Source organism: Notamacropus eugenii, chromosome 4, assembly GCF_028372415.1.
Source record: "Notamacropus eugenii isolate mMacEug1 chromosome 4, mMacEug1.pri_v2, whole genome shotgun sequence".
Taxonomy (NCBI): domain Eukaryota; kingdom Metazoa; phylum Chordata; class Mammalia; order Diprotodontia; family Macropodidae; genus Notamacropus; species Notamacropus eugenii.
Window position 1 is genome coordinate 240,485,727 of NC_092875.1, and position 19,792 is coordinate 240,505,518.

General features: G+C 39.9%; 1 protein-coding gene across 6 annotated transcripts; it reads right to left on the reverse strand.

The window, feature by feature from the left end:
* Nucleotides 1-10,680: 10,680 nt before the first annotated feature.
* TGIF1 (TGFB induced factor homeobox 1) lies at nt 10,681-19,763 on the reverse strand. 6 transcript variants are annotated; one of them, XM_072604302.1, is made up of 4 exons: nt 19,665-19,763; nt 18,508-18,889; nt 12,483-12,709; nt 10,681-11,754 (listed from the first exon to the last, which is right to left on the reverse strand). In XM_072604302.1, exons 2-4 carry the CDS (start codon nt 18,521-18,523, stop codon nt 11,179-11,181), a joined length of 819 nt encoding a protein of 272 aa, XP_072460403.1. In that variant the 5' UTR covers nt 18,524-18,889; nt 19,665-19,763; the 3' UTR covers nt 10,681-11,178. The 6 variants fall into 6 exon arrangements, with proteins under 6 accessions (XP_072460403.1, XP_072460401.1, XP_072460404.1 ...); XM_072604300.1 differs by having other exon boundaries at nt 19,545-19,679; XM_072604303.1 differs by lacking the exon at nt 19,665-19,763 and adding an exon at nt 19,190-19,275.
* Between the last annotated feature and the right edge of the window lie 29 nt (nt 19,764-19,792).

The window sequence follows — 19,792 nt, forward strand, 5'->3', positions numbered from 1 at the left end:
AATTACAGAATCTGAGAGTCAGAGAGGACTCCAGAGGTCACTGAGTTCAACCCAAATTTGAAAAAGAGTATCCTCAATGACATGCCTGACCAGTGGACCTCTAGCCTTCAAGGCTTGAAGAAGGAACCCATTACTTCAGAGATGGCTTATTCTGCTTTTGGACAGCTCAAATTGGTTTCCTTGACATCATGTCTAAATTGGCACCTTTGCGACTCTCACCCATCGCTCCTAAGTCTCATAGAGCCAAGAACAACTCTAATCCTTCTGCCTGACAACCCTGCAAATACTTGGCAATACCTATCCTGTCCTTAAGTGTTTTTTTTCCCCTAAACTAAACTCCTTGGATCCTTCCACTGTTTTTACATGACAGTCTCAAAACCTTTCATAATCCTGCTTGCTTAGAGTCCATTGGAGTTTATCAAAGTCCTTCCTGAAGGTGATATGTAGAACAGACAAGGGCAAAATCTCGTGGGACTATCACATACCTGATCCTGGAGAGTAGACCTCATATTAATTTTTTTGACTGCCATGCCAAACTATTGACTCATATTCAGCTTGATGTTCACTAAAAAGCCCAAATCTTTTTCAGATTAACTACCTAACCACACTTCCCTTGCTTGTGAAGTTGAATTTTCTGAACCCAAATATAACACTCCTTTGAATTTGGGGGCATCTTTAATGCTATTTTTCTTCTTATTATGGTCTCCAGATTGATGGATATATGTAGGCAGTTTTTTATGAGGCTTCCCAAATATATTTTTATTAGATCTACAAAACTTCAGGTAAAAACAGCTTTACCAATCAATTAACAAATATTTATCAAGTAACCTCTATGTTTCAAGCATTGTACTTGTACGTCTAGCCTTGGCCATGAGCCCAACATTCCCGTATCTTAAAATGTGGTTCACAAATCCAAATCCTGAGTGCAGATACCATCCTTCTAACAAACTCTTTACCATAGGTGATGATGAAAATACCACCTGTGCTTCTAAAATTTTCAGTATTTGGTGTAGACTTTGTAATCCTTCACAATGACATCTACTCTGTATCATTTCTGCTCCTGGGACTCTACCAGAAATGGAGTCATCATCATTTTTTATGAGTTTTAGGAACTTCTCTGTCACGTCCTGGATACCTGCTACATGACCAGACCACCCCTTTTTCAGGTCATACACTTCTCTGATAACGGTTTTTATACTACTTCTTCTGTACAATTCATTGTTGGTAATATGCCATTCTATATCCATCATGTGTTTCTCCAGTGCCCTTTGAGACACCTGTAATTAATCATTGGAGATTACGGTTTTCCATGAGTCATAGTCATATAGTATCATCTGAAGAACGTTGGTGTTAAAAAAAAAAAAAGGTTGTATTTAAGGTTATGATACAAAAAAAGTATTAGTAACACACTTTTTAAAACAATAAAAAGTATTTTTATAGTAATGTGAAAGCTGACTTTTGAGTCAATATTTCAACCAATCAACATGCAACAGGGCCTTCCAGGTGCTATGCTAGGCACTGAGAATATACAAGACAAAAAATGAAACACTCTCTACTCACAAGGAACTTATATTCTATTGGGGGATACAATAAGATTAGCAATCGATATAAAATAAATATAATTTTAATGGGTATAAAGTAGTCAACACAAAGAAGTTAAATACAAGGGAGTTTAGGAGGAAGAGAAATGAGCTCCTTTTTTGTTAATGCATTTCTGATTTTTCCCCCAATCCTCAAACTCCTGCCCTTTCTAGAAGGTGAAGATCTTCAAATCAATCTCTCTACACTTTCAAAATTCACCTCCAGCACAGACTTCTTTCGTATGAATTTAGTCTGATTTAGTTTTTCTTCCTATCTTTGTTTTCTTAAGTGTCATTTTGACTTCCTTAAAAAGAAGGGAAAAAAGGCAAACCATTTTATGTATATTTACAATAAATAAGGTATCATTCTTTGGTGTAGTTCTGAAGGCCATTCAGTATATCACAAATCATATATTGTTGGTACTTACCCAAATAAAGGTCTAAATCTCCTATTTTACAGATGACAATGCTACAACCTAGAAAGGTTCAGGAATTTGTCCTAGGTTAACTTAAAAAATTAGAGGCAGAGCCTGTTCTAGACTCAAGTTTCTCATTTCTTAGGTTTTAATGCTCTTTTTTCTCTGCTCTAGACTTGGAGTCAGGAGACTTGAACTGGAGTTCTGGCTCCGCAGTTTTCTTGAGGAAATCACTTAACCTCTCACCCATGAAACACAGAATAATATTTGCATTATTTACTCTACAGGGTTGTTGAGGGGATCAAATGAAGCATTATGGGTAAAGTGCTTTGTAAAGAGCAAAGCCTATTTAAATGATAGTTATTATCACTGATCAAATGACCAAAAGAGATAAGACATATAAATAAGCTTCACAAACTTAAAATGTTATATAAAAGTATATCAGCTGTTATTACATATAAATACATGTGTTTATATGTAAATATGAGCAAGTATACAACATAGATAACATGCATGTATAAGTGTATTGTATGTATTGTTACACACATGTGCATGTTTATGTTATATGTATATGTGTGTATGTGTGTATACACACACGTGTATAGACATATATCTCCCCAAGTTTATTGGTTTGGGACTCTCATGGGTAAAGATCAGTGAATTGGAAGCAAGATAGTCAAGTGTCGTCAGTTTCTTCAGGCTTCAGGTGCTTCTGGCTTCTATCTTCAAGAGAGAACATAGATGACACCAACCCCACTTCAGGTTGTTGGAGGAAAAAAAATTCTGGGAAGAAGCTAATGTGAGAGGAGCTGGCAGTCTCCTTATACCTCTATATCTGTGTACTATAGAGACTTTCATGGAGTTTCCCCTTTGGTGAGACCTGGGATTCTGTCTGGGTTGAGCTGCTATCTCTCTTCCCATGGGAGAGTGCCTTCACTCTATATTGTCTGGTATATATTCTCCTATATACTTTCTATGTTTTCTGTTTTGCTATTGACTTAGATAAATGGGCTTCTTTACTTCCTAAATGTCTTCATTGTGAATCTCTTATTTGTGGGAAAGGAGTTAAACCTTAGATATAAACCTTAGGGTCCTGCTTCTCCCAATTTAAAAAAAACAAACCAGAAATCAAAAGTTAACTTGAACCTGAAAACTATGTCTCCTAGATGGAGTCCATATCTGGACTTTGTACACCACATATTAATTATCTATGTTTTATTATATTTTTATCAATTTTGTTGAATGTTCCCTAATTACATTTTAATCTAATTCCACAGCATTAAGGATTGCTAAAGATTGTGGACAATATTTAATGGAACAGATGGATATAATTCTAGTCCCATACCTTGCCCTCTCTCTCTGAGGAGAGCAGAGTGGCCAAACTTCTGGCTCGGACCTCCTGCTTCTCCTGGCAGGAAATAAAGCCTCCCTTGGACAATGGTGGGAGGAAAAGAGGCTAGAGATTACTATTTTGCTTCCCTTTGAGGCATGGTTAGAACATGATCAACTAGTGCAAGGTTCTTAACCTTTGTTGTGTCAAGGACTTCTTCTTTCCTCTGGAGAAACGGATGGACTTCTTCTCTGAATAATGTTTTTAAATATATAAAATACGATACGTAGGATTACAAAGGAAATCAATTATATTGAAATACAGTAATCAATAAATATGTATTTTTTAAAAGTTCATGGACCCCAGGTTAAGATCCCCTGACCTAAGGGTTTTTCTTAGATGCTTATTGTTGCCTACCCTCTCCCTAACCCCCACTTTTCTGTGTCAAACTTGCCCCACCTGTCAAAGCTGACCTCACTGAACCTAGGCAAATTGTTAGAGACAAATATGATGTAGAAATGAGAGTGATGTCAAACTCAGATTGAAATAAGATCACTAAATTATACATAATTCCAATCATACATGGACTTAGGAAACCACTCATTAAATATCTACATTCTATTGCATTTTTATCAATTTGGTTAAATGTTTCCCATTACATTTTAATCTAATTCCATAGCACTAAGGATTGTGGACATCTTTACTAACTGGGCCACTAACTAACCATGGAATTGGGGATGACAGGACAGTAAGACACAGTCTGTGAAATCAATTTCCTCATCTATAAAATAAGCTGATCGCGTTAACTGATCTTTAAGGTCCCTTTCAGCTCTAAAAAGCCATGATTCTACAATTCTAACTAAACCTTCAGGAGTGCGGGCCCCATTTGAGCATCAAAGGCCAGGAAAATGATAGTGATACCAAATGATAACTAAAGAAGACTCCTTACTCACCCCCCAAAAGCAGTAGAGTGATCTGGGAAATGGCAGTACTGGGCCTTTCATGGCTAAGAAAGAAGTCAAGGGAAGAAAACTAGGCTATCATAGTCGCAACCGTGTGTGAAAGTCAGGGAGAGGAGGTAAGGGTGAGGTAATGGAAGGAGAAAATTGGTGAGTAGGAGAAATACCGTTCAGATACATATAGACTGACTGATATGACTTGTCCACATAATCCTAATTTCAGTTTCTACTACAGCCAAAATTCTTGTAAAATTTTTTTTTAAAATAGCAGTTCCTTTTTTTTTTTAGTTTATTCTGAACTAGGACTTGGAATCCATCAGATAAAACATCTTGAGTTAGCTATTAGATGTGACTACCTTTTAACCAGTTGAGCAGGTTGCTTAATATTGTCATGCACTCGTTCTGCACCGATTCCCATGGTATCTAGACTCTCTGGACATGCGTTGGGGCAAGTGTCCCTTTGGTGGTGAATACTGGTTGGATTAGTCCCTAGCTAGTTTCCTTACCTCTGCCTTCTCCATCCCTTCTCATCCTTGCCTTTCTAATGTAAGTCTATTTCATGTCATACCTCTATTCAAAAATCTTCAATGGCTATTTCCTACTGAATAAAATATAAATACCACAGACTGAAATTCAAGGCCTTTCCCAATATAGCCAACTGACTTTTCCTGCCTTATTTCATTCTACCTTCTGGACACTCTATGTTCCTGGCAAAGTGGACTGTTTATAGTTCCCTTAGTCTTGTCTCAGGCAGTTCTTTCTCTATGTATTTCCTCCAACTCTTCATCTATTCAAATTCTTGCCTTCCTTGAAAAGCCCAGCTCAAAGTGACACCTCCTCACCTGACTACACCCTCCCCTCCCCCCATGCCTTTTCAAAGTGATCTTCCTTCCTCATGCCATTCTGTTGGGCTCTTACCATATTTTAACTTGCATAATCGTTATTTGTGTAGTCTTACTGCCATACCTGGGAGTCTAAAACCTCTTCAGAGCAGAATTGTTATCATTTTCATCTTTCTACTTTTAGCCCCTAGCATGGTATCTTGAAAGGAGTAGGTGCTTAATCAGATTGTTATGTACTGGTCCAGATGAACATTCCCAAGTACGTCATCCCTGAGCATAACAGGGAAAGCAGATCTGAGGTAACAGTAATAACAGCAGTAATAACTAGCAGTAATAACTAGCATTTATATAGCTCCTACCATGTGCTAAACAATTTACAAATACTTCATTTTATCCTCACAACAGCCCTGAGAGGTAGTTATTATTATTATCCTGATTTTACAGTTAAGGAAACTGAGGCAAACAGTTAAACAAGTTAAAAGACTTGTCCAAGGTCACATGGCTAGTATCTGAGGCTAGATTTGAACTCAGACTCTCTTGATTCCAGGCCCAGTGCTCTGTCTGCTTCACCACCTAGATGCTTGCCAGCTAGATTTCAATCCTGTACATGGAATGCTGTCACTTTGGATGAAGGAGAGCTTGGCTCAAATTCTGCTTCTTAAACATATTGGCCTCATTTTAGCCTGGGCTGGTGCCTCTTAAACCTCATTTCTTTATCTATAAGATGGAAATCATTCATAACAGTATGACTTGTACCTACAGTACAGGGTACAGTAACCTACAACTTAGTTCTCACAGGTTCAAATGAGTCTATGTGTCTCTATATCAATGTCAAATTATATGGATCATTAAAAGATCCCTTAAGAGTTTAAATGTTTTAATGGACTTTCAAAAAGCAATTGGTTTTCTGTATAGTTACTTCTAGGACAGGCCTTTAGGTATTAATTTCCATATCTTCCTAACTCCTTTGTCAGTAATGATCTCCATTTTGCAAGGACTTTGAGTTACAAAAGAAAGTAATTCCTCAAAAGTGTAAATATTTTGATACTCCCACTATAACCAATTATACTTAAAGCTTATGGCCTTGAGGAGAGTGTGGACAGGCCTTCAAGGGAAAAGGCTGTTCTGTGAACTTAGTGGAGCAGACAGAGAAACAGGAAGAAACAGAGATTAGAGTCTGGCTTACAATTCTTTTGATGTTTCCCTGAGCCAACCTCTATGGACACAGGCAAGGCCTTAGAGAAAGGCTGAGGAACTTGGATCAAAGGTACCTCAACAGACTTCAACTTAATAGAGAGACTGTGAAAAACAGAGCAGCACCTGCCTGCTAATAGCAATACATTTCACCTGATAAGGTTAATCTTTTAGTTAAATTTGGAAGTAGCAGCCCTTTCGTGAAACTAAAACCAGTAAGCTGTTCTGGCCTGTTGTGGGTCAATCACATCAGGGAAAATGCTGGCTTCCTTTATTTGAACCGATCATTGGGTAGCAGGGCATTGGGCACAGCATTTCTTGGGCAAGGGAGTTTTAAGTACAAGTCCTACGAGGCCCTTTCTAGCGCTAATATTCTGTCCTGCTACTATTGTAGAAGCTGTGAAAATGCAGCAATGTAACTTCTCAGCATGTTCATTTAAATACTAGATTTACAAGAAGACATCAACTGAAACAAGTGAAACTGGATAATGACATAAAACTGAGAATGTTGAACAGAGAATTTTTTAAAGTGCTATTCCAGATGGTGCAGATTTACTACCATCTGGGGGGGGGGGGGAGATGACTAATGTAATAATAAGTGTTAGTTTTGTCAGATTCACTTATATCCATTTTCAAGAGTAATATTTGAAATGGGCAACAAAATTCTACAATTTTGTTTCAATCCTGCTTATAGATCAAGCTAACAAGAGAACTAAAAAAAAATACTAAACTACATAAAACTGTATCTGAATAATGTGTATGAACTGTTTCTGCTTGGTAACTGAATGACAAAAATGTAAAGGAGATACACTGGCATTTAACTGCTCAGAAATTTTTACAATCAGTATCAGAAAGAGTGCCAAAATAGGAATGTTATTAGAGGTTTCCAAGACTTGGATCCTTCTGATCTGGAAAAGCAAGCTTTTTAAGAAAGAAAAACATGAAAACAATCCTGACCTGGTTGGAGAATTCCAGTTTGTCTTCTGGAGACCTTTACTAAGGTAAGAGCAAAGGCTACCTTTAGCCTCACTTTGCTGTTGTTGTTAAAAATTCTCCTTAGTCTTCTTACAAGATCTGAGGAAGCCTCACCCAACTCGGAGGCCATCCAAATACCTTTTGAGAGGTTGTCCCTTTCACTTGGTGCCGATAAACATTTAAGCAGCCATTCCTTCAAAAGTGCCATTTCTAAATGCTCTGAATGGCTGAACACGTTGTGGTATACGATTGTGATGGAGTACTGTGGAGCTGTTGGAAATGGTGAGATGGCTTCAGAGAAACATGGTAAGACCTATATGAACTGATGCAAAGTGAAGCCAGAAGAGCCAGGAGCTCATTGTGCAGACTAACAGTAATGCTGCAGTACTCATCAACTACGAAAGACTTGACTACTCTGATCCATCAGTGATCCAAGACAATTCCAAAGGACTGGTGATGAAAAAAACGCTATCTACCTCTATAGAACTGATGAATTTGAATGCAAAGAGGAAATAATTTTCCCACTTTATTTTTCTAGCTTTTTGGGGGAATTGATAGCTAATATGGAAATGTTTTACATGATTTCACATGTGCAATTGATATCCTAGTGCTTGCCTTCTCACTGGGTGGGAAAGGGAGGGAGAATAGAATTCTGAACTCAAAATTTAAAAAGAATGCTAAAAATCAATGATAAAAGATTTTTTAAAATGGCCATCTTGTTGAAATTTGCTCAAATCAATGTTCATCTATTTTATAATTATCTATTCTGATGGGCCCTATTACAGCAAATCACAAATCATTGTTTCCCCTTCAGCCACATAGCATTTGTTGCATCTTTAGCTTTTAGACCTGGCATCCTAAGATTAGCTCAAAAGGCAATCTATTGGATTTTTCAATTTTAGTTCACTTTAGGTCAAAGCTTGCCACATCCTCTTGTTAATTAGCTTAACAACCAGTTACCCACCAGCAAAAATGTCCTTAGTGTTCCTCAAACTCCAGTTTCTGAACATTGTTTTTTACTCCCTGGCTAGTTTCCAGAGGTAAACTTCACTTTATTCTGACAGAAATGAGTAATTACCAATTCCCTAAGATCCTTTAGGGCTTACTCATTAGTGCCTTGGCTTCAAAATGGTCCAGAGTCAAAGTTACTTTAAGTGAAACTTTAAGATTTTAGACCCAAAACTTCAAACATTAATCAAGTTTACCTAGATGACCTTACAAAATGCTTTAAATCAACAATTTAAATGACCTTTACAATAACATTAAAAATTATCTAGTACCTAAATGTTAAGAGTTGTTTGTAAAGTAGTGGGTGGGGATGGAATATCTGGGGTATGGACAAAAGGGATTAATTTAATTTTTAAAGTTTTCTTGTATGGTCTATATCATAGGAACATAAACTGAGCTGAAAGGGATCCCTTAGAGGTCACCTAATTCAACCCCATCCTTTTACAGCTGAAGAAACTGAGGCCCATAGGATGAAGTTTTGCCCAAGATCATCCAGGCATTAAGTTATAGAGGTAGGATTCAAACCCAGGTCTTAAAATTTCAAATCTAGGGCTCTTGTAGACTATTGCAAGCTTTCATTAAATTTTTTTTTCACATTACCTTACCACTAATTACATTTTATATTTAACACTTCGAAGATGTCATTTCATCTACAGATCTCAAACCCTTTCACACTGTAGAGAGTTCATGAAGTGTTTTAACCCCAAGAATTCATTGCTTGGTGGCCAGCCATTCAGAATTTATAGATCTAAGGCTAGATTGGATGATAGTTGACCCCTTTTCATTTCCATAGTTAGGACCTGACAGATTTCATACTAGACTGGCACAGGCTTGGAGAACACAGGATCATATGGCAAGCTAAAATGAAAAATAGGCCTTTAGTAAAGGAATTACATTTTACTTCAAGTTAATTTTTAAATTAGCTTACATGTGCCACCTAGTTGAGACAGCATCCAACCTGGAATAAAAAACTGACTTCTGATAATCTGCACAGCAACAAAGATAATCCAACAAGCAGAAGAACCTGTGATAATAATACAAACAAAGCATTGGATTAAGATTCTAAAAAAAATCAAGTGCCTAGTCCTAGCTCATTTGCTAGAGTTGGGAACCTTGGGCAAGTCATTCCTCAGAACTTGTTTGTTCATCTGTAAAATGGAGAAAATACCTATCCTGCCTAGGCTAGAGGTTGTAAAGATCGAATGAGATAACGTCCTCAAACTAGACTAGCAAGAAGTTATAATACTGAGAGTTGACTATGTTCGCATACATTCTAAGTTTCTTTTTTTATCTTTCAAAAGAACCCACATTATTTTGCAACATGATAATCAATAATCGAAAGGAGAAATTGTATCAGCCTCGGCTATCTTCTCTTTGGCCAAATTCCTCTTGGAACCTAACAGCTCATCATGATTCCCTGCTTTGACGCTCTGGTGATCTATGGATCCCTTTGTCAGACTGTTTTGTTGCCAACATTCCTCATCGATGGAAACGCTAAATTTCAGTTAGAGGTTAGTGAAAATAAAGATGTAAATTTCCCCCCTCCCCCCATCCAAGTTTACAGACGTCCTGAAATCCATCCCTCTATCCTAAGTTAAGAACTCATGCTAGAGGTGGGAGGGATGTAATCAAGTACTTATATGACCCAACTGCCCCATGTTATTCAAGACCGTAAAGAATGGGTTTTTGGTGATGATGAAGTACATAAGTGAAAATGACATTACAGATTCCTTTCAGCAGTCTTAAGTTTTCCATCACAAAGCTGATGCAAGGTAATAATGTACAGTAATGTTAACTTTTGAAGATGGATAAAGTAGGATTATAGGATATATTACTAGGTCCTAATGTAGCTAGAACCTCATTGTTTCTTTTATTGCCTTAAGACACACTTTAAAGCTATTTTAGTTCATTTTTCTGAGTTGTAGCTTTATACCGAGTTCCACCTGCAAACATTGTATAGTATATTTTAAATCACAAGAGGCAGGCAGAGAAGACAGCGGGAGAAGTTAGCTTACGAACTCATAGCTTCAGTCACAAACAGGTGATACAGGGTGCTTTAAAAAAAAATGGGTACCCAGTACAGTTTGAAATGTTTAAAAATGTTCATGGCTGAGCACTAGACTAGTATTTGAATGGCAGAGCATTAGGGAAATTAGGATGCTAAAGGTTAACAAAATGATAAATGTTCAGCAGAAAAAGTTTTAAGACTCATCCCCATCTGTTTATGTACACTGGTATGGTCCCAGATCTTTCAGAGTGAAAAACATGTCTACATTTCCCTATTCCTGTTCACATGGGATATTCTATCTTTCAATGATATCCAAGTTCCTACTTATTGTTAGAAAGTGCCTCCTCAATAAAATACTCTGCAGGGCATCACTTTTAAAGAAAATATTTTATTACATCATGAAAAAGGCAACACCGATCAACTAGGTTCATACTTGCTTAAAAAAATTGAAAATTTCTTTTGTAGACAGTATGTCAGCATCCTGTTCCACATGGGAATGAGAAGAAGACTAGAGCTTTACTAAGTATTGCACAGTCTGAAAGAAAGACCAACAAAAATAAAGGGAGAAGGTGGGAATAAGAAAAAAAAAAATCACATGATCTTGGGAAACATCTCACATTATGAATAATCTACCAAGAAACATTTAAAAAAAGAAAACCCTTTGTTTCTACAGTAGCTTTTAAGTTTACAGTTCTTGGAATGACTATATTCCATTGAAGACATCAGTAACAGGAAGCTTCATTTCAGCAATCCTTTGTGCAAATATTAATAAAAAACCATATATAAAATAATGCAGTCATTAGTCTTTTTGACATCACCCAACCATAACAAACATTTTCTGAGAATTTTGCTTCTTGAAAAAAGGGTTAGGCCATCAGTTTTGCCTGAAGCTCCATCTCAGCTGCCCTTTTGAGGGCAACATCCACAAGGAGCTGAAATCCACTAAAATCTTGGTTGAGATCTGGTGGGGTTGGGGGGGGAGTGTTGAAAAGCCCACTCTGGGTATTTGCACTTGGTCCAGATTTACCCGTGTCCTCTGAGTACAGGAGAGAGGTGTCTGTGAAACCGTTGGCTGGTATCTGCTGCATATCTGTGTTTTGTCCAACACTGACTGATGGGCACAGATGGAAAGGGGCATCTTTCAATGCAGTCACGGTGGTATGGCAAATCACTGAGGGCCGGGCCAAAATCGATCCTGGGGACGGGGGCTTAGGAGACAGCGGTCTTCCTAAGGTCTGGTTTGGTCCAGTTGTACAGGCATGAAATGAGCTCTCATCTAAAGCTGGAATGAAGTTTTTGATGCCCATGGCAGACTCCACAGAGTTAGCTTCAGAAATCTTGGCCCCTCGGCGGGAAATAGTGTAGTGATTTGGATCCTTGCCATCTTTTCTCAGCATGTCAGGGAGGAGCCTGCGGCGTGCATTGATGAACCAGTTACAGACCTGACAAAAAGAACAACACCTTTTAATGCTTTTTTACTTTTCTTTTGGAAGGTATGAAATGGTGCATTTAGATTTATAAACTGTTTTAAGGGAGCAGACCCTAGCTAAGAGTGATTCTTCCAGAGTAAAAAACAAAAACACAACAGACCAAACCAAAAAACTTTCATCATTTTTCAAAAAGAAGAAACAAAAGTTGCTGGGTGTCTGAACATGTTTTTTTTTTTTATAGAAAGAAGTTTACCTTTTAACTCTTCTGTATATTAACCTATTACCTATTGTTCCTGCATTTAGGTTAATAAACAACAGGAAAGTCTTTCCTCTATGAAAGAGCCACTCCTCCCACAGTTACTGATTTTTCCCTGTTCCAATGGCTATGTCAACAGACACAACATGAATTACCTCACTGAAATCTGTCCCTGTTTAAATATCAAACCAGTTTCCTGGGCAATAGAGGAAGGTCTAACCTCCTTTTCATATTTGCTGTATAAAGTAGTGTTCTCTTATGATATATCATTAAAGAAATTGTTACCTGATAAGATGATAAGTCTAAATAATCAAATTACCTTTCAACACTATAAAACTTCTCTAATTTTAAAGAGGAAGGGACAGAAAAAGGGCTGCATATATAAATTATCACACAGAAACTCTCCAGAATGCCGTTGGGGGAAAAAAAACTATTTCACTTAACTCTTCGTGAGGTTTTGGATTTTTTCCTTTTTTTTTTTTACCTGTAGTGTGGATAGGTGTGTTTGCTGGGATAGTAAAGCTTTTTCTTGTTCTGAAGGATAAGCATTGAACCGATGTTCATAGAGCCAGTCTCGGAGAATTTGTACAGATTCTTTGGGTAGGTTACCCCGTCTTCTCCGCTTGCCTGAGCCTGCTGAAGAGGAAAGGTCCAGGGGAATATCCATGTTGTCATCATCCTCAGTCTCACTGCCTGATACTGGAACAACACCTATGAAAACACAAAAGTCAAAAATCAGTAGTCCAATTGACTCAATTCCACAAGATCAACTGTAGCAAGAGTTGGTTTTTTTTTCCTTCCAGCCACCAGAAAGGCTGTGCTGCCTAAAATGATGTAAGCTGAATGAAATAAGGATAGTCCTTCCACTGACTAACAGGCTGTTAATACCAGAACCTTCTTCCTATGGAGATTTTACTTCACACATTCCTTTTAACTGGTGCCCAGAAAAACCTTTCATCTGCTGTGGCAGTCCAGACAAATTGCATCTAAAGTAAATATCATGCCACATGTTGCACAGGAAGGGTACAATAACGGTATGTGGCTAACAACTTTTTTTTTTAAAGGGCACTCAAATAAGGAAGGTGTGTGAGGCAAGTTGAGGGGGTGGAGTGTAAATCTAATAAGTGTTCTAAAATACATTTTAAAATGCTAGCACATTACTCTCTCATTCTCTTTGATTGCATCAGTTTTAAATGGTAGTGAGTCATCCCTGCATATCTACTGGTGCTTATGAGTGTAGATTAAGAGAACTAGAAATGCTTTATATACCCTAAGAAGGGATAGCATTTCAATTTTATTCTATACCAAATTGATATCATTTTAAATATGATTAGCTATGAGAACTAGTTTCAATATACATTTTTGGTTCCTGAAAATATTTTGAAAATCACTTCCTCCTCCCCACTCCACCTCTGGCATATATAATTAATTTGGCAAAGCACATCCCCAGTAATTGGGAGCTAGTACATCCTATACACTAAACGAATACCATAAAATATTTTTATTTGGCCACCATGTTCAGTCTGAAGTTGTTCTAGGACAATGTAAACTAAACAATATAATTCCCAAAGAAAAACCTACTTTGGTTTTAAATACTTTAATCCCAACAGCAATTTTAGGAATTCACACACCACTGTAAAATCCAAACCACAGATAGGACTGGCTTCAATTAACACAATTCATTAAGTGGCACTTCTATTTAGGAACATAGCTTTTTCACCCTCTACAATCATTTTATTTAAACAACTCCATCCCTACAATTTGAATGTTTCTCTTAATCACTACAGTTGTTAATTTTATCCCAGTCTGAAAGAGGAAAACTGCTCTTTTCAAAAACACAGGACCAAATGAAAGTCTTTTACAACTGATAACTAGGACAAACTTCTGCTCAGAGTTAGTTAACTTGTTTTTCCCCCCACAGATGAACATAATTAAATATTTTAGCATAATAAAACAAGAAAGCTACTCACTATTTTTAAGAGATTTGTTTATGAGATTCCACTTAATGCCTTTCTCAGTTAATTGACCACTGCTTTAGTTTGACACACATATTTAGATTTGGACTGCAGGGGGCAGGAGGTGTGGAGAAGAGAAAAGGAAAAATGGTATCCAGGGAAGAGCCAGAGACCTCAGGAGACAGTCAAAGTAATGAAAGCTCTAACAAAGAAAAAGAACTGTGATTATGCAAATACATACGTTTTAGGAGAGACTCAAAGTTTAGCCAACAGTTAAAAACTCCATAACTATGTTACACCCTTGGGTGGTCTTATTACAAGGAGAATTTAAGTAAGTTGCTTTTCAGAGATGAATTCAAGTTATAGACGTTTATTAACTAGTTAAGAATGGAAATTTTAGAAAAACAAACTTTTAGAAAGTATGCTTCTATTTTTAAAAATGGATAAGAATAATAAAAGCAAGCTCCTTGTTTAGGCTAGATATAAATGTCACACTAATGAGGAAGAAAACTATACTTGGTATTCAGCCCTGGCAATTAGCAATTTTTTTTTTTACACCAAGTCAATTTGAGAAAGATATGCCAGCAACTAAAAAAATGTGAATAAAGCAATTACTTTAAATACCCCCAAATCTGAAAAGGCAGTCTTTGAGGCTTATCACTATTATTGCCTTTTCCCTCAGAAACCAGCCATGAAGTGTGAAAATGTGCTTTTAGAGCAGTCTGTTCCTAACTGTAACTTGGTCATAACAAAGAGCAAAAGGAAAAAAGCTTGCCCTTTGATCTTCCTCAGTTTGACAAGAAGCTTGATCCCTTCCCAATAGGTTAGTGACACTGACACAAAAGCAAGTTTCAGTTAAGCAACACCAAACTGCCCTGAAAGACTTTCCTCTATCCCGAGTTCATTTGAATAAATGAATGACAGGCTTCTGAACTTCACAAATATTTCCAATATGTGTACAAAAGCTTCAGTAACAGGAAGTTGGGACGTTCCCTGACTATACCAGCTGATATGTTCAGTGCGGCATAACCACGTTTGCTGCTGTCAAGACTGTTTTCATTGAAACTGTGCCTATTGATTATGGCTCAGATCTATTTTATTTTTCTTTGTTAGTCATTTCCTTTTGTAACAGATTTGGAAAAGTTTCCCAGAGATGACTTGTTTCCCCAAATATGAATTCATAGGTCATGTTAGTACAAAGGAACAGATTACTTTTACTCTACCTACTTCCTTATTCTCAGAGTCAGAAGAACTTGTTACTTTGTATTTGACAAGGGGCCCAAAGAGGCAAATTAGCTCTTAGAATACTTAAGACTCTCAAGATCAGTAGGATGACAAGTGGAAAAAAAAAACTTGTCAGTTGAACTAAAACTACAGTCGAAGGCAAAGAATCTAGACGAGATAGTGATAAACCTAAAGGGAAAAAAGGCTAACCATTAATTTAACGAAGCAAAAGTTTGGATAGGAAAAGTTTCCTGTCAAGATGGTCTCCCTGGAGATACAATGGGAATCTTAACACTTGAGTCATCCAAACTGAACTGGGCTTGGCTGGCCCAAACAACAGAATCTCTCAAGCAAGAACATAATACTGTCAAAAGGGAAGGATTAAAAGAACTACTGGAATTTTTCTAATCCGACCATCTACCTGTTGGCTCTTTCAGCATTTTTAAAAGGATTCTTTTTGTAACAGTCTGCAGTTTTTCAGGAGTACAATCCTCTAATTTGCAAATCAATTTATAATACTCCAGTTGTCGGTGATTCAGTCCAAGTTACTTTTATTAAAGTGAGTTTTAAAAATATGACAGATAACTTTTATATTACAACGACCACAAACCCGTCCCGCAGTCCGTCATGGGCAACAGTTGGCTCGAGAGATCCTTATATCTTCCGGTAACGCAGAATAGGGAAACCGTTTCATCCCTCAAAGGTAGTTTTTACAAAGGGAAAGAGGGAGGGTGGAGAGAAGAGGAGGAAGAGAAGGGAGGGGCAGGAGAGGGGGAGGGAAGCGAGCAATCTAGCTTTTGTTCCTGTGTTCCACTGCCTGAACTTTAATCATCCCCCAAAGCAGTAAAATTTACCGCAACTCAAAGAGAATTCAAAAGAATTTTAGATTACAAGAAACCAGAAGATAGGGAGAACTGAAACAGTGAAATGTCCCGCAAACGCAATCTGCCTACCAAACCTGAGCAGAAAAAGAAAACCTTTGTCCATCAATCCAGTCTCATGCCCCGTGAACTCTAAACCAAGTGACCTGTAATCTCCCAGTTCCCCGCAACGTCACCTTTCACGGTTTGCATTATTTATTTCAGTGCTGAATAACCAGAACTTCAGCTCACAAGACTGATGACCAAGCCCTCACACTAATCATATCAGCATTTTCACACACTCAATTCTTTATTACAAGGGAAGGAGGGGAAGGGGGAGGGGCCAGGAAGAATGCGGGAACGGGGGGTGTGGGGGAAGAATGCGGGGGCCGGGGAAGAGGCAGGGAGCGAGTTGGAAGTTCCCCACAAAGTTGGGTATTTCGACAGTCCCTGCCCCAGGCGCAGCCCCGAACAATGGGACGGGCAGAAGGCGGAAATCTACTCGTGGAGAGGAAGGGAACACGAACGAGACTTTTAAAGGAACAAAAGGGGGGGAGGACACCCCTCACGGTGGTCAATTTCGCTGAAATGGACAAACCGCCAGCCCGGACCAGCCCCCGCGGGGGGGCGGCTTGCTGTCCCTTGGGGGACGGTCTGGGACGCCATTCCCAGAGCGTGCGTTATCACCAATCAATGAATTCAATGAACCACCAGAACCTGGAGAGGGGAGGGGGCAAAAGGAGACTCACGCCGCTCTGAAACTAATCTGGGACGTTAAAGTCCCTCCGAGCTTCCAGGGGAAAGCTGGGAGGGGGGAGCAGTGAGGGGCGACCCTCACCCAAGCTTTCAAAGTCTCCGAATCCAACTAAGAGAACCCTTGGGTAGGGGTTCGGCAGGAAGAACCCAACGCCTCGTGGCGTTCCATTCCAACAATATTCTATCTCGTAACGTACGCTCGGCGGGAGGGAGGCTGCCCCAATCCCTCCCTGGGCATTACCAGTCTGAAAGAATGTGGAGTTTAAAAAAAAAAGCCATCCCTCGAGGAAGTTGGTGAGCATGCGCAGTAGGGAGCTTCCCACCTCGCTTTGGAACATTTGCTGCAGGACCCGATTAACTTATGTTTTGAACCCCTCTCCCATAAATCACAACGGAAAATTCAACTCTGGCTTCAGCAAGCCGAGAGCCAAGCTTCTTTGCGTTCCTCCGGGACCAGAGGGAGAACCACTAACTACTCCCCCTCCCCCACTAACGAATTTTTAAAGTTTGGTGTTTTCTAAAGGCAGGTTGATGCCAAGTTTCAGTTTTTAAAAACTTCCAGGGCGCTTTTATAGAAACAATCACAGACCCTAACTCGGGCACTTGCAAGCAGACTTTCCTGTCAAAATGAAAGTCAGCAGTCTAAAACAACATTCTTTAAAAAAGGGGAGGGGGGCAGTTTTTGTGACATTAAAAAAAAAATTCTTCCCTTCTCCAATTTAACTCCTTAAAAAATGCGCCCACCCCCCCTCCCAAATTGGGAAGTTTTTTTAAAGTCCAATATTTCATGTCAAAGGTTTTTTTCGGGGGGGAACAAAGTTATATACAGTATGTAGGATACAAAGTTAGTATCATTACAAAAAAATACATTTCAGTCAGGGAAGTCTATGGTATACATAAATTAGTATAATGACACAATATTACATTTCACTGCGGGCGTAGTTGGTGTACGATAAATGGTATATAGCAGTTAGCATAATCACAAAAAAGAAATATCACATTTCACTGAGGGGGGAGTGGGGGAGAATAGTCCAAACCCAAGCTCTGAGAGCCCTTCAAGGCTAAGTTTCAAACAAAGATTCAGTGGATCCTGCCATCCAGGGTGCTCCCACTCCAAACAGAGACGACTTTGTTTGGCTGCAGCCTCTCGTTTGGAAAGTTAGGAAATAAAAGTCTCATCACGGGTTAAGAAACGAGGTGAAGTCTGTCTCGGAAAGGCTGCGGGAAGGGGTCGCGAATGAGGGGGGCGAAGGAAAAGCTTGGGCTCGCGTTTTCAAAAACGCATGGGGGTGGTGGGGCAGACAATGAAACTTTGAGAAGCACAAACAAGGCAGCAGAGCGTGCTTCTTGACAACGTGCCAGCAGCATGGAGAAACCAGTCTCTAAACAACAGCCCCTCATGTTGTGTCTAGAAGTGAAACATCAACCAACTGCCATTGTAAATCGGACCTCAACAAAGGAAAAAAAAAGATCTGGGACTCTCGGGATGGGATAGGAGTGATGGTGGTGGTGGGGTACTTTTAGGGGGAAAGTAACCGAAAAAGTCCAGGCAGCTCATTACTAGTCCACACAGCCCTAACTGCCCAAGCAACCGTTCCCCCTCCCCCCCAAAATAAGTGAACCATACATACACAGTGGGATGGGGATACGGACAAACATCCACACAATCACACCTACACAACCCCACCGGGAGACGGACGCACGCTACACTTACCTTTCTTAGTTTTCATTCTTGATTTCTACTTCCACCAGGCGGAAAAAATTCCCTCTCTGAGTGCTCAGGGAGGAGAAGGAGAACCAGGGATGGGATTTCTTTCTGTTTTCCTCTTTTTCCTTCTGCCTCCTTCAGAACTGTCTCCCCCGTAACTTGCAGAAGGTGGTGGTGGGGGGACTGCTCCGGCCGTTAGGACTACACAAGGCGCTACAATCCCAGGAGCCTCGGAGTTGGAGGGGATTCAACTGACACTTTGAGCTTCCCTGCTCCCTACAAGTCGGGTCGGGGGCTCGTCCCCTTCCCAATCCGGCTTCCCCTCCCCACTTTCGTCCTTTGTTCTTTCCCTCCTGCTTCGGTGCTCCACAGCGCCTTAAGCCCCAGCCTGTCAGAGTGAGAAAGGAAAAGGGGAGAAGGTACAGGAGGTCCTTCCTCCACCCCCAACTTCTCCCCCTTGGTAGCTCACCCCCCCCTTTACTCTCCACCCCCCCACCCGCACCTTCCAGCAATGAGTAAGTGAGAGTAAGCGAGAGCAGCAGCCCCAACCGCCCCAGCGCTGGCTTGCCTCTTCCCTCCTCCCTAGCTGCTGTCACTCTGACAGATAGATACAAGAGAAAAGAGGGGGAGGGGAAGGGGGGAGGGCACAGGAGTAAAAGGGGAGGGGAGGAAAGAAAAGAAACCAAACCCTTCCCCGCTTGTTCAGTTCCAGGGACCCGCATCACTGGCACCGTGGCGATGGTGACCAAGCAGCCAGTCAGGAGAGGAGCCCTCCCCCACTTTTTTTGGCCTTTCTTCCATAGGCAAGCTCCCGTTTGATCATTAAACTGGAAGAGGGTGTTGTTTTTTTTTTTTTTTAAAGAATGCCCCTTCCTCTTCCCACCCCTAGAAGGAAAAGACTTTTTTTTTTTGACAGCTACCTTTAACTTAGCTTTCCCAGGGGCAGCGGACTGAGCTCTACGCTAGGCTGACTGTGAATGGGGTGGGGGTGGGAGGAGAGAAGGGAAAGTATGCTGCAGGGTGAGGACGCACTGCTTGCTTACTGAATCAGCCTCTACCCTTTACCCCCGTCCTGGGCTGTCGCCGCTTCTCCTTTTTCTCTCCATCAGTGCTCTTCCAACAAAACTACACTACTTTGGGGAAGTGTATAAGGAGACCCATACAACAAACGCCGATCGCCTCCCGTACGTCCTCCGTGGTTGCTAGCCCTGAACAAGAATTGCAAGGCAGTTTCGAAATCCCGAGCACGCTGGAGACAGACACTCTGTCATGCCCACATGCTCTTTAAACG

Bases quoted from the DNA above. Each gene is read 5' to 3' on its own strand.
- TGIF1 (XM_072604299.1), bottom strand. From the start codon at position 17,131: ATGTTCCAAAGCGAGGTGGGAAGCTCCCTACTGCGCATGCTCACCAAC. The intron at 12,710-16,875 runs GTGAGGGTCGCC...GTGTTTTCATAG, and splicing joins CGGAGACTTTGAAAGCTTGG to GTGTTGTTCCAGTATCAGGC. The intron at 11,755-12,482 runs GTAAAAAAAAAA...TCTTTTTGTCAG, and splicing joins CACACCTATCCACACTACAG to GTCTGTAACTGGTTCATCAA.